We start from the raw sequence: 14,561 nt of genomic DNA, 5'->3' as shown, positions 1-14,561 counted from the left end.
TGAGTAAGAGTACTGGAAGGTAAGAAGAACATGTTCTAGAAAAAACATTAAGGTAATGGCAGCCTAATGGTTTCATAAGCAGGAGTTGAAAAATGCCAGTTTAAATGAAAGCATCTACACAAACATAAAAGAAAACTTGAGAAAGTTAGAGACCAGGAGACAATTTAGAGGGAGACAAATCATTGCACCTTACATGGCATGTGAGTAGCGGTTTTCTGTCGTGGGATCTAATTAATACTACAGATGAATTGTTACTAAGATCACCCACAACACAATTCTGACTAATTTTATTTCCCATGACCACTTAAATTAAGTAATATAATTACTCACACAGTGGAAAATAGCTGACTTCTGACAATGTGCATTTATAATTTAATCACATAGCAAAACACTTTTTTAGCACCTTAGGCTAAAAAATGTATCTTAAAAAAATGTTGTATTTCTAATCACATAACCATTATTTTAATGTTAATAAAACATCACTTATGCAGTTAAAATCTTATCATCTTAAATCTCTCTTTTTAATTCTGTGCATAAAATGCTTTGCATAAAATGGGAACAACAACACAATTATTGTCATTAAGCTAGAATGTATCATGAATTCAACAATTCTAAGGAGAATACTTGGATATTAAGGCTTGCTACAGCGGGCCCGAGTGTGCCATGTGACTACTTCATGCTTTCTCATAGGAGTCATACTCTAAACTCTTATCAGCTAACACAACGGGACTAGTTTAGGAGCGCTACGATTAGCTGCTGCTGCAGATCAATAGGAGATTGTTATCCATAATTCTCAAGATGGGAGAAAGCATGTGCTCAGGCAATGCTGAAACACACACTTAAAAAGTTAATTAGTCAAGAGTCTCTCCTGAAGGCAAATCCTATAGTGGAGAATTGATTTCTTATTAGTACTACATGACTACTTTCACTACTGAAAGATACACCAAGGCTACGATTTTCAGTAAATCAATGGGTAACCAAAAGTCTATTTAAACACAGATATCTCTTGAGTCGTTACTTTTCCTACAGATGCTGGTGTTAGATTGCACAATTCAGTTTTATGAACTGGGCATAAGTAACATGCATGTTGTGAGTCAATGCCCCGGAGAGCACCAGCAAGATAAATAAAATCCATCAAAATAAATCCATTTTCTTATGAAAAAGTGCAATCAGACAGCTGACATAAACCCACTAGTTCACATCAGGAGTGTGATCTTAGAGTGAATACCCTGCTCAGAGTCACCTACCTGGCTTGGGTTGCAGAGTGGTGCAGTCTCAGAGTGCACGAACAGTGCCTTTCAGGTGAAGTCAACTATGAAGTGGTACTTCAGGAGTCCACCAAATTCTTCCACCTGCTAACAGGCTTTCTGCTCAAACAAAACCCTCCCAAAATACATTCTGTAGGGGTGTAGAATCTCCTGCATTGGCTATTTTCCTTTACAGAGCCGTTTCTATTGCACCACATTGCAAGCTAAAGCAAACATAACCTTCATTAGTGCATTCAAGATTTAAGTAAGGGAAGGATCAGGTTTTATGCAAAGGTTTTAAAAAATCATTCAAGATGAAAAGAACATTGGAAAAGAAAGGAATGTCTCTTTTTTTCTGAAAAAGAATCTGATTTATAGTAGTTAATTGATAAATACTAGATCACAATCAGTAATACTTCAAGGAGACAATTATCATCTTCAGATTTTGTACACAGTTAAGTTCACCCTCTCCAATAACTTTAGGCTTTGTAAACTACTAGTGAAATAAACTGAGCTGTATATGTGAATAAATATTTAGATGTGTAGTCAGGAATGCTTAGTCTTAAAGAAATTAATCAAAGGCTAAGTTCCTCACCTAGGTCCTGAACAGAAAGCTTTTTCTGATAAAGTTACAAACTGGATGTAAGCATGATTATGTCTTTAAACATGTAAGACACTTAGCTCATCAATCATCAGAGAAAATTTTTGTTAAACTTAGATATTCTTTTGAGCAAAACTAATTTGGGGAAAATATTTAGGAAATATATATCCATGGGTATTTTGAACCCTTCATGCAAGCTTAAATTTTCAATTGACTTTTAAAGTTGCATTATCTAAATAAGGACTATACAGCCTAGCCTTTTTTGGCTTTTTTACTTTGGTAGTAAATCCATGCACTGAAGTCTGGGGTTTGAACCTATTTGCCTGTCCTACAGAAAATGATTGTTACCTCAAACTACATACTGGGAATGGCCCACTGCCTAGCTCTTAAAGTGTTCAAGAAGAATGGAAGTTAACAGAGGTCAGAACAATGGCCAGGATGGTTCTAACAGTTTAACAAGGCAGTTGGTCAAAATTGCATATTTTGGGATGTTAAATTTACAGATATAAGCACAGCTGTCCAATAATCATTAAGTGACCAAGATCTACTGACTGTCAGGTCCCAGAACAGCAGTGCTCTATAGCGGCCGGGATGGGGTCTGTGGCTCAGACCAGGAAGCCGTGACAGCTCCACAGAGAGCGTCCTGCAAGGGACAGTCCCCAGAGGTCTGCGGGGATCCCTCGGCCGCCGGGGTGCCTCTGCAGGGGGGGCTGTCTCAGCAGGCTGTCAGCCCTTCAGTGATTCAGCGGGAGTGATTTCAGCGCTTGTTCTGCGAGGCAAACCCCAGGCTGGACCGGGAGGAGAGAGACGAGAGGCTCGTAGGGCAGTTCCGCATGGGGCAGCTTTATTTGCCCGCACCTCTATCTCCCCGTCAAAGGGGGAGAGGGCTAGATCTTATAGGGATACAAGGGTGGGTGTGAGAGGGTAGAAGCCAATGGGTTACAAGGACTCTACATAAGGTCTCCCAGAGGATCATGGTTCTTGTTTTGTCTCACCCTCACTGCAAAGTGCTGCCTTTTCCAAGGGGAGTCTGCTGGGAGGTTATGCAATGTCCTTATCAGCCCCCTCCAGGGCAGGGGCTGGGCATACCCCGCAGTGCTCCAGACACTTTCCAATAACAAAACAGATTTGGAGATGTTGCCATAAAAGGCATTTCCTTTAGCACACTGGGATTTTTTCCTTTTTTATAGTAAATTGCTTTTCAGAAATTCAGAGTAGTGAAGTCTTTGATCTTCAGTGAAAGTGGTTGACCCTGAAAAATGGCTGGAATTATAATCCTGAGTAGTTAGTCGCCAGAACTTCCATTCTGCAGTATCCCCCAACAGAAATGTCAGAATTTGTACATAAAGGTGAATGGTCTCAAATATACAATGCAATGCTCATGTCTTTGAGCAAACACTAACCTTCTGTTCCATAAGCAATGTGTTTGTAGGGATTGCTGCAAATGCCTTGTAGCTTGTCTTGATCTTGTACTGCTAAAAGGGTAAACCAGAAAGCAGGAAGAGAAGTAAAACAGAGTAGAAGAGGGAGAGAGAGGGAAGAGAGGGGAAAGGTACGACAGAATGAAAGACAATTCCAATCATCTTGCAGACACGTTGCAACAAAACAATGCTTACATATTTCCCAGAAAAGCTATTTCTTAAAGAAAATATTGTGTTTCTGTTAACATTTTAAAGTCGTGTAACGTACATGTTTTGTTCTTAGGAATGAAGTAGGACAAAGCAAATTACCTCTACCTTACATCTTCTAAAGTAAGTTGAGCTTATAGCTTCCAAATTAAGTTTAACCACTTTCTGCTGACTACCACCCTTAAATGAGTATCAGGAGAGGCTGTAAGTTTTTTCCAATTTTTCTGGTGATTTGGTATGAAAATGCACAGCTATTACTGTCAGTACATCCACCTCAGCAACGGTTGCTGAGTGGTGTGATCCTGAACCACAAAATCAGAGGGATTTCTGTGATTGGCTCTCATGAGACTGATTATGATCCTTAAATGCTGAATTGCTTGTGTGAGTGGATAGAACATTTAAGTCTTGATGCAGCTTTTCATCTCCTGAATAAATAACTCTACCAACCAAACAAAGTAAGTACAGGAACTTTCATACTCTTATAAAGCTTACAGAACTGGCAATCTAAACCATACAAAATGTATGGGTTTGGGTAGGAAAATTCTAAGATCAACCTTAAAAATTATTATTTTCAAATAATTTATATTTTAGAATATATTACTTTGCCCGGTTATTTTTAACTCCTTACAAACCATATTTTTTACATTTTCATTGCAAATGTAGAGGCTGAATTCAGTAACTTTAAAAAGATTTATGAGGTTCTTCTATACTTATACGAGTTCAAGAGCTAGGATTCTTAATCACATGACTGTTGGATTTTTATTACTATTACTACTATTATTATTGTGTAGATATTTGTTACATTGTTCCCTTTTAGGCAACAATCTAACAAAAAATCCTAAATTCACACAAGAATAGAGTTTTAAGTCAGTGTTTGATTACTTCTATGATAACCATCCAGAAATAAAGTTATTTGTTAATCAGGTCAGGTTTTTTAATGTACCATTACCTGCAACAGTAAATACTGGTGGTTATGAGATAACAGTCTGAAAGAGCATGTTGCACGTTGGGTCATTCTTTTTTTATCTTTTAATTTTCTTTATATCTACTAAAAGTCTTGATGACAGCAGAGTGGGCAAAATTTTAACTCAGATAAGAAATTTATCTGCACACCTATCTTGAAATAGTGTAGGACACGACCTTTTAATTCTTTCTATACATAATATTGTTTGCTTTTGACTTCACTCATTCTTAGTGAGGAGCTGGAGAATGAGTCATTCAAGAAGTCAGTAATCACAGCAATCGAATTAATATCTTGACAAAGCAGATGAATACAAATGCTGGAACTGAACTTCTTTCTATTTTTTGGTGAGAGGGGCTTTAGAGCATGGGATAGTAATTCATATGAGGTTTAGTGATTCTAACTTGGATGTCTACCATTCAGGCTCTTCAGTCAACACGAATGCTTTTTATGATCATAGGCATTTCTGTAGAATTAATCTCATCCCAAACTAGGCAACTAGAAAAGTAAAATAAAATAATCTTCTGAAGACGCCATATTCTCTCCATTAGCTGTAATAGAATCACCTAAACTGTGCTTCCATGTGTAACATTCAAATGTCAAAAGTCATGTGAGTTGAATCCTGCCCTTAGAACATTTAGACAGCAACACTGCATAGCTCCATAGATATATTAATGCATATACAAAAACTATATTCGTAAGAGATAAAATACTGATCACTGAGATGGAAGACCAAATTCCAAATATTAAAATAGGCATATTCACAAAATGTATCCTTGATTGATTATAATTGATATTCAACTAAAAACTGTATAATTGAACATGTGAAATACATGAAATACAATGTCTTCACAAGCACATAGGCTTTGACATGGTGAAATGAACATCATATATGAAAAGAAAACTATTATCACTTTGACATTAGTTGTACTATTATATGAACTAAACAAAGACATAAGAGACTGTTAAAATGTAAAAGTTTCTATACTGCTTTCATGTGCTTCATGACTTCCAGATACTGTAGAACTTGGGAGCAATGTGCTATTTTCACAGGTTTGAGATGAGTGGGAAGTCTTTAATTCAGTTTCTCATCTCTACAAATATGTTTCTTTACACATTATTTCATGTTTTTTAAAATTATTTTTTCAATGCCTAAATACATTTAACAATCTGCTTCACAGGAATCTAGCAGTAATTTTAAACAGCCATGGATAGTTAGGTCTGCTGGCCTGCACCTTGGTACAGCCAAAAGCAAACCAATTCCAACATCAAAGCTTGGGTAAATGTCAGTCTGGGGAGTTCAGGGGAAAATGTCCTTGAGTTTTTGTTCAAATGATCACCTAAGACACCCACAGGGTGTTGCAAAATGTGCTAGACATGCACTGTAAAGGCTTACAATCAGTGACCAACCACAGTAGCACAGAGCTCCTCCTGAATAATCTTTCCTGCTTTATCGTAGCTTTTGCAGCTGTGCTGAGCTCCATGTTGCTGAAGTCAGTTTGTTCCCCAGCTGTTCTGGGTAGATCTATATGCAATCCTGAGCTACATTCAAATAGGAAAAATCAAAGAATATGTAAGAATGATACACCATGAAACCACTACAAAGTTTTTTCAAACCAGAAAGCCAGAAGTTTTTATTCTAACAACTGTTCCTTGTTGAAACAAATTTATCTTTCCCTACTCTGTCTCACCATCCATTTTGCTATATTAGGTCCATGAGGACACTATCAAAGTATCTACAAAGTCTAGGGAGAGGGCTTTTATTTCCTGGGGTCACCCAAACTTCACACTTCGCACTGATCTGTGGATTTATGTTTATATTCACTTTGCAAAACATTCCTATTTTTAAATCATTAATGAATATAAACCATGGGAAAGCATATGCTTATATATACACATATACAAACATTTAAACAAATGGATAGGTTATGAATAGGTGCATGTCTGAATTCTGGTTTAATAGATGTTGGTTTAATATGTCTTAATGTTGCTGCAATGACTGTTGAAGCAACATTAAGGTTGAAAAATTACACATGCAAAATTATACACACCAAAGGCAAGTACTTCTAGATGCTGTCTTTTCCCCTCTATGTTCACTTAGCACATTCATACATGAAAAGATCTTGTCATGCATCAACAATCATCAGATGAAGCAATCTGCTTTTTGCCTGGTTATAAAGTTGAGCTGATTAGTACTAAAGAGACCTAAATGCTGCTTAGGATGTTAAAGTTGTCTCTCCTCAAAACTTTTCTTTTTTTCCGTGGAAATATACTGAGATTTGACACTGGAGTATCACTGGACAGCCTGCTACCATTAACACATCAGCAACGTTCATTGAGCTATGCCATAATCTAGGGATGGAAATAAGTGAGAGCAGGAGGGGGGTGTTGAATGCACAGTATCATTAACTGTAGATGAGGTCTCAGACTCACATTTTAAAGCCATGAGAGAGCTTTCCTGCACTGAATACCCAGCTGTGTTAGATTTAGATACTTTAGGTCTTCCACATCTCCAGCTGAGTCAGTTTTGTCTACATGCTTAAAGATTAGACCAGACTAATGGTCCAAGTGTATTATACTGGTGGACATTCTCCCAGTCTCCATGGAATGGTGGGGCAGTTTCAAAAGTGCCACCATATTGCATGATAAAGCAGAATTAGTAGGAAAAGGGACAGTAGGAAAGACAGAAGGAAAGATAGAAGGAGTATAACAACCTCTGCAAATATAAGCCCAGGCAATAGCTCTGTGTCACAATCAGAGCATTTCCTTACTGCCTGAGACCTCACAGTGCTCAATGCACCAACTAATAGGAACTGCAACTGTTTTGCAGTCGGCAGGCTTGGTTGTGCCTTACAGTTTGATCTCAGGGGCTTTTTTCTTGGAATTTCTACAATTTCATATCTCTTTTTTTGTTTCATTAACTAATAATGAGAGAGTGTAACAACACCGTACATCTCTGCTTGGCAAAATGGTTCCTCTTGGCTTGTTTGGATTTTAAAAGAACCATTCATGACAATTGCTACTTGTGCCAATTTTAACCTCTCATTTCCAATTAACATTTTTAAGTCACCCCCTGCCATGGCTAAGCTGTTAGGAACACACCTGATACAACTTGATCTGGTGGACCAGGCTGTAATTTTGTGCTGTGAGCAAATAAATCAATAAACTATGAGAGACTTTCTGTGATGGACAGAGCTCGGATATGAGTTAGAGGATGGGAACACAGCACAAGGGAAGCCCAGAGTGCCAAGATAAGATAAAAGAGGTTGGAAAGCCTCATGCAGCTCTGATGCCTTCTGCAACTAACTCTTCCTTTTTGCACAGCAGCTCTCTTGTTCTCACCTACCTGCTGCATGTTTTTGGATACCCTTCCCTTCCCAGTCTTGAGATACATCTTTAAATCTACAGTATGCCTGGTTCCCAAGCCCTCCTGCAGCAATTGCCATCATTGCTTATTCTCACTCTGCGATAGCTCTCCTGCCTTCGGGTGGATGACAAACAGCAGGAGCATGGCTGATCTGCCAGGTGTGAGACTTTTGTATTTGCAGTAGTTCATGCTGTAGGAAGCTTGGCTTTTTTTCCCCCCTCATCCTCTGTCTAGCACAACAAGATCAGAGAAGTACCAAAGATAGAAGAGTACAAAAGAAAGGGAAGAAGCAGGAGTCTGTCCTTATCTTCCCTTGCTGGCCCTTGGCCACAAAGTCTTTGCTCAGGCTGAGCTCATTAGTGCATCTGGGCTGGTCTCGGGGTGGCTGGGGTGAGGAAAGCCTCCTGGGAAGTGAGGAGGGCAGGTGGGATGAGGTGCTTGGGAATCACTCACCCCTGGAACATCTAGTTCATATCAATTAGATTAAACTGCTTCTTGCTCAGCCCTGCACCTAAAACCACCACACCTCTATTACTTTCCCTGGGAACACATATGGATTTACTTTAGAATGGGGTGACTAGAACATTCTTCATGGTTGATTTTTGACAGACCAGGATTTTAGGCAAGCTCCACAAATAGGTGTACCAAATGTACATCAGAGCCACTGGACACAAATCCATCTTTAGCAGTAAATCATCTCACTCATGAATCTTCTTTTTTGTGCTAAAGGATTCCTACACCATCTTCTCCATAATACAGAACACATTGCTAGCAATTTGAAGGGTAGGATTTCATTTTCACTATCTTCACTATTAATACAAAACCTGTAGCTTTTCCACATTTTTTTCACGTCCCATTTATTTTACTAGAATTGTGAAACGTGGACGTGATTTTTCCCTACAGGGACAAAGAACTATTGTAAAATAAGCATGCACCAAGAGTACCTTGGGTTTGATGTTTTCATGGTCAGGAGGCAGGGAAAAAGACTGTGGCGAAGTCAGCTCTCTGGGTCTTGATGGTTGTGTGCCTGGTGACTTGTCTGAGATGGGAGATCTGCACTTTAACACGGATGAGGTGGCAGAATGCTCAGGTCTTGGAGAGGAGGAGTTAGACCTAAAATTTGCTTGCACCAATGAAGAATTAAATTGCAGTGGATGGGAATTAATACTACTAGTTTGTGGAACCAGTGGGGTAGAGTGACGCTGTGGGAGAGACCACTGCTCTGAGATGCTAGAAGGGGTAGGAGAGGAGGCACTGATCTCCTGAACAGATGTTTGGGATGAATCTGATTTAGATCTAGAAGGTGAGTGCAAAAGACTTGGGGAAGGAGATGAGTGTTTTTCTAGGGTGGGAGACAATGCACCACTAAGATTGGTAGAAGAAAGCAAAGGGTATGACCGGCAAGTAAAGATGGGTGAGTAAGTGTGTACTCTGTGAGACTTCTGAGGGCCCTGGGACCTGGAGGCAGAATACCTCGGCCCTTCTGGAGAAGGAGAGGTGGGGAATGCTAAGGAAGAGGGAGCCGGGGCACAAGGAGGAGGCAGTGAAGACTGCATATCTGGAGAGGCAACTGATCTTCTGTGGGAGGAGACAGGGGATGACAGAGAATTTCGGAAGTCTGGAGAAAGTGATTGAACTGGAAGGTGCTTTTTAGGAGAAAGGGACCTCGCTCGAGGCGTGGGATGTGGCTTGGAAGGTAAAAGCAGATGCTGAGCCCATCCTGAAAGCCAATAATCCTCTTTGTTGGGAGAATCTAGGCTTATAGGAGGGCTTAAAACAGATTTCTTGGGGGTTGGGGGAGTTGTTTCGAACTTTTGATCTATTGCAAATGTTGATGAACTAAGGGAGCTGGGGGAAAATGTGGGACAAGAAGCAGGAGAAAGTGGTCTCTGCTGAGAGGAGCCTGATCTCAAAATAGCAGTTAAGAGAGTCAGTCTTGTTGGCAGAGGGGATTTGACTCCTGACTTGGCTGAATTTCCTCTGGATAATGTTTGTGAGCAAGGCTCATTTATACTACATATGGTTGAAGAGGACCCATAAAGAGAGGGTGGAGACAAAGGTTTAGGGCTAGGACATAATGAATGTGTTATTATATGTACAGGGAGAGGAGACAAAGCATTCAATCTTTTGGAAGAACTGGGGGATAGAGACTGAGCTAAAGATCTTTGAATTTCCGTTGAACATGGAGGATTGGAGGAAAGACTTGAGCTCCTTGCAGGAACAGAGGATGTGGAGAAGCCTCCCATTTTGCAAACACAGCCAGGACTATAGAGGCTTGGTGTTTGTAGGTTATCAGACAATTGAGGAGTGGAGTACCAACTCTTTGATGCAGAAGAGGATATTTTAGACATTGAGGGAGATGAACTATGGGAAACAGACTGAAAGTAGAGAGATGAGTCTTGCTTAGAAAACCCGGTTGCTGACTGCCAGTTGTTACAGGACTCGTCCAGCGAAGAGGCTTGATTCATGTTAACCATGGCACCGCACGCTACTTTCTGATTAATTGGAGAAATTAAGTGGACAGCAGGTGGTTTAGAGGAAAGATGATCAGAGGTGGAAAGAGTAGAAATTAACTGGAGAGAAAAAAAAAACAAAACAGAATTGTTAATATAGGTGGAACCTGTGGAACTGTTAAACACCCCACATTTCAGTCCTGTGGTCATGCGTATAGGGTTTCCATTAGTACTGCTGCGTGGATTAAAAGCATAGGGTTGTTTTCAGCTTGGGCATACAGCCTGATGGATAAGGTTCTCATGGGGAGGTGACTGAGACAGACAAGCTGTGTGGTACTTTGGGTTTATGACACCCCAGTTTTGTTGATATAAACAAGGTTCAAGGCCACAGTATTTTTCATTTTAGGTAAAACCCAAGACAGTTGTGCCATGAGTGTCTGGAATCATGTGATGGCATCCACAAAAAATAAACACAACGGAAGGTAAAAAAAATGCAATAGTGTCCCATCTCACTTTTACAGTTCAGTGGAAAGCAGCCTTTCTGAAAATGGGATTCAAGCCAAGTGCTCTTTTTCTCATTCAGTAAACAACTCCTTCTGCAGCACTGTGATATCAGAATGAGAAATTTGCTTGGAACAACTTAAATCAGACATCCAGTTTGCTTTTCACTTCTCCTGTCATTCACAGAGCAGAGCTTTTGACAGTTTGCAGGCATGTAAGAGTCCTTATCCCCTTCTCCACAGTCTTTCGATACACTAATAAAACAGTAATGAGCTCTTTCATGAGTGTCTTTTTTCTTGGGTCCATTCTAATTAGGATTTGTCAAAACTAATTAGAGCATACAAGTATATTATCAACCTGTTATACAGTTTCATGCTTCTAAAGAAAGAAATTCTCTCAAAATCTTCCAAGTTATTATAATGCTGAAATTAAAAAGTGAGGTATACACAATATGAATAAAACATATCAGTGTGAAATAGTAACTTAAGTCAACTGTAAAACCAAAAGGATACAAATTGTCACCTAACATTTGACTGAGTGATTTGAAAGCAGGGAAATTGACTCTAATTCCATCAAACTTGATGTAAATATAAGAACACCTATTTAACTATTGTTAGATACCCTGAAAAGATTATGCAGCTCTGTAAAAGACAATTATACCCTTCAACACACAACTTGCTCATGGCTGTGGCTCAGCCTATGAATTATATTTTTAATACATATGTCTTACCCATAGAAGAGAGGAATTATGATGATGATGATTAGGATTAGTATTATGTAATATATCATTGATACATAACAAAATAAAAATAAGAACAAAACAACTAATTTTCAAGTGAGAGCACATGCTGGAAGAAGCTGTGACAGAAGAGCAAGACTTAAAAGTTTTCAAGGGCAAAACTATGCCTAAATATGGGCTAAATACACACTTCAAAACCCTATTAGCCCTTAGAACTTAAAATCAGTGGGCTCTTCCTGCTAAATTATACCATACAAAAAGCAAGCCTTTTAAACCAAAGACACTTTCTGTATAAGGTAACTTCAGAAAAGCCAGGTCAATGCTTTGATTTATAGGAATAAACACAAAACATATGAATGCCTTTACAACCACACTGACTTCCCCTTGTTTTACACATTTATTAAGGCATCCCATTTCAAAGTGGAAAGGCAATGGATGAATGCAGGACAAATATTGGAATATAAAAATTAATGTTGTTTATATCATTGTACATATATTCTATTGGATTGAGAAATTATGACTCTTGCTCAAAAAGCTGCTAATTAAGAAGAAGAAAAATACTGGAAATTGAGATTAATTTACCAGTATTTAATAATTATTAAAATTATTATTAAATATGTCATGAAAAATAAAATTATTTAACAAGTTAAAAAGCAGTGTGGTAATAAATCTGATAACTTGAAGCAGCCTCCTGAATTTAATAATTAATTCGGGAAGTTGATCAACTACCAAAACAGAGCTGGGGTGTGAAATCTCTATATTTCGAAATAGAATAGATAAATTTCCCTTACAAAGACAACAGATTAAAAGGAAATGAGGAATAAATATGAAACTTCATAATAAAAGCACAGGATGTGCAGTGACTTCTAATTAGTTAAAACTCAAGAAGAAAGATTTATAAGCAGCTACAAAAATGTTCATGATAGCAGATGACAAATATGCTCCTGCAGGTAAAATAAAGACATTTTTCAGTACTCTTCATGTTTAAATACCACTGAACATTTACATGCTGAGCTAATTGAGCCATTAATCAAGTCGTCAGAAATGATTTTGCTATTGTAACACAATATTAATAACCACATCTACAGATGATCAACCTCTTATTTACAGGATCAGGAAATCATAATCAAAGTGGGTTGGAAGTGGCTTCCAGAGGTCATCTAGTCCAGCCTCCTACTCAAAGCAGGGCTCTCACCAGTGCCAGTGGGTCAGGTCAGCTGTGGCCGTGTCTCACCCAGTCTCCAGAGCTCTGATGGAGCTCCAGCACCCCCAGGCAGCCTGTGCCAGTGCTGCACCACCTCCCACTGAGGAAGCTGCTTCTGATGAGCAGCTGGGATCTCGCACGCTGCAGTTTGCAGCCATTGCTGCCTCACCTGCCACTGCAGAGAGGAGTTTGGCTCTGTCATGTCTGTAACTGCCCTGCCAGTGGTCCTGGGCAGTTTCTGGATGCCTCCTTGGCTGTCTCTTGGTGGGAGTCAACAAAGCCAGCTCCTTCAGCCTCAGCTCACATGTGCCCCAGACATATTTACACCTTTGTGCTGTACCCCACTCCCTTCCTCACGTCTCTCTTGAATTTGAGGGTTGCTGGCCACCAAACTGACCATGGTTTTACAGCTGCAGCCTCAACAGTGCCAGTAGGCGAGATATAATAACGTCCCTCAATCTGTGGATTTTTCTTCTGTTCAGTTTCTCTACTTTAAAACCCTCCTGTAGGTGAATTGGATTGGTGCAGAAGAAGTGAGTTTTCAAGCAGATTTGAGTTGCTTTGGTCTGTGATTCAACTGCAAGTCTTTTGCTCTTCTCAGGAGCATCTCAGATAAACATTTCCCGAAAATGTATGAAGAAAGTTGAAATAGGTGGCAAGGTTACATCAGCACAAAGGGATAAAGGCACTTGAAAAAGATCTTGATGCCTTGTAGATAATCATTCCAGAATTATCAAAGTGGACATAATATTAGTATTGAGCCTTGCCCAGGAGACCTTCAGCACATTTGAAATGGCAGAACTGAGTTGGACGCAAGGCAAATGGTCATTCTGGTGAGGTCACATTGTTTTTGAAGGGCACAAAAGATGTGGTTAGCTATACCAGCAAGACCCTGAAAGATGTGCTGGTGAAACAGGAAAAGGGAAAGAGTGTGTAAGCTGAGAGTCCAAAAGGCAGAAATCATGTCTGAGTGAATCATGTCTTCAATGTAGACCTGATTCTGGGCCCAGCTAACCATGCTTTGATCTCAGTAGAATCTGCTTATAGATAGGAAAAAATAAAAAGAAATTACCTACAAAGACTGCAACCTCAGAACCAGAAAGCCACAGGGAAGCACTGGAAACTGTGGAAAACTTAACAAAATTCCTGGAGACAACACAGTAAATCAGACTGTGAGCTGAGACCCAATTAATATAAATGCTATTTAGAACAGTCCATTTTCTGCCAACAAGGAAGGTGCATTGTCCAAGCAATGGCAGGAGTTTGTAGGGACTCCTGACTTACTTGTCTGGAAAAGCCAAACCAGATGCCACTCAATGGACAGAGGAATGTCAAGTGACTTCGAGTAACTGAAATTCCTTTTGGTTACTGATCCCCACAGTGAGTCAAGAAATTTCTCCAAGTTGAGCTCACACCCTGACATTGAGAGAGGCAGACACCCCGCTCAACCCAAAGGGTAAATTCCCAAAGGCAGGAGTCAGTCTGACTCTCTCTTGCATGGCTTGACTCTTTTTAACATAAAAATAGAAATGGCAGAAAACCCCCCAACACAATATATAAACATTAAACTATTATCAAAAGGCTCAAAATATGACCAGAATAACAGATTTTTTTTTTCAGATTTTGAATATAGTGTGGCATTTTCCAACATCAGTCAGGACTTTTATGTCTCACAGAACAGAAACTTCCTTTTTTTTAATTCCTTCCTTTTTTTCACAGAACAGAAACTTCCTTTTTTTTTTAATTCTTTCCTTTTTTTCCTTCATTTAAACTAAGTCAGAAATTAATGAAGCTGAATGAGCCCTCTGGGTCAGTTAGAGTGATCCCTTCAGCAACACAATGCTCCCCAGTACTGGTCCT

General features: G+C 39.4%; 1 protein-coding gene across 5 annotated transcripts in view; it reads right to left on the bottom strand.

The window, feature by feature from the left end:
* Positions 1 to 14,561, bottom strand: part of LOC121659170 (muscular LMNA interacting protein) — a 105,967-nt gene that overhangs the window by 43,022 nt on the left and 48,384 nt on the right. For 3 of the 5 annotated variants that reach the window (XM_042017040.1, XM_042017039.1, XM_042017037.1), the window contains exons 4-5: positions 8,749 to 10,377; positions 3,252 to 3,323 (exon numbers count right to left, since the gene is read on the bottom strand). In XM_042017040.1, the coding sequence (XP_041872974.1) occupies positions 3,252 to 3,323; positions 8,749 to 10,377 (1,701 nt within the window). The remainder of the gene's footprint in view (positions 1 to 3,251; positions 3,324 to 8,748; positions 10,378 to 14,561) is intronic. The other 2 variants (XM_042017038.1, XM_042017041.1) reach the window with 2 other exon arrangements.

The sequence above is a fragment of the Corvus kubaryi genome, unplaced genomic scaffold, assembly GCF_017639235.1.
Source record: "Corvus kubaryi isolate FWS band 111438036 unplaced genomic scaffold, C.kubaryi_AGA036_p1.0 split3-73, whole genome shotgun sequence".
In the NCBI taxonomy this organism is placed as follows: Eukaryota; Metazoa; Chordata; class Aves; order Passeriformes; family Corvidae; genus Corvus; species Corvus kubaryi.
Note: the sequence above shows the minus strand (reverse complement) of the source record. Positions and strands in the feature narration are given on the sequence as shown.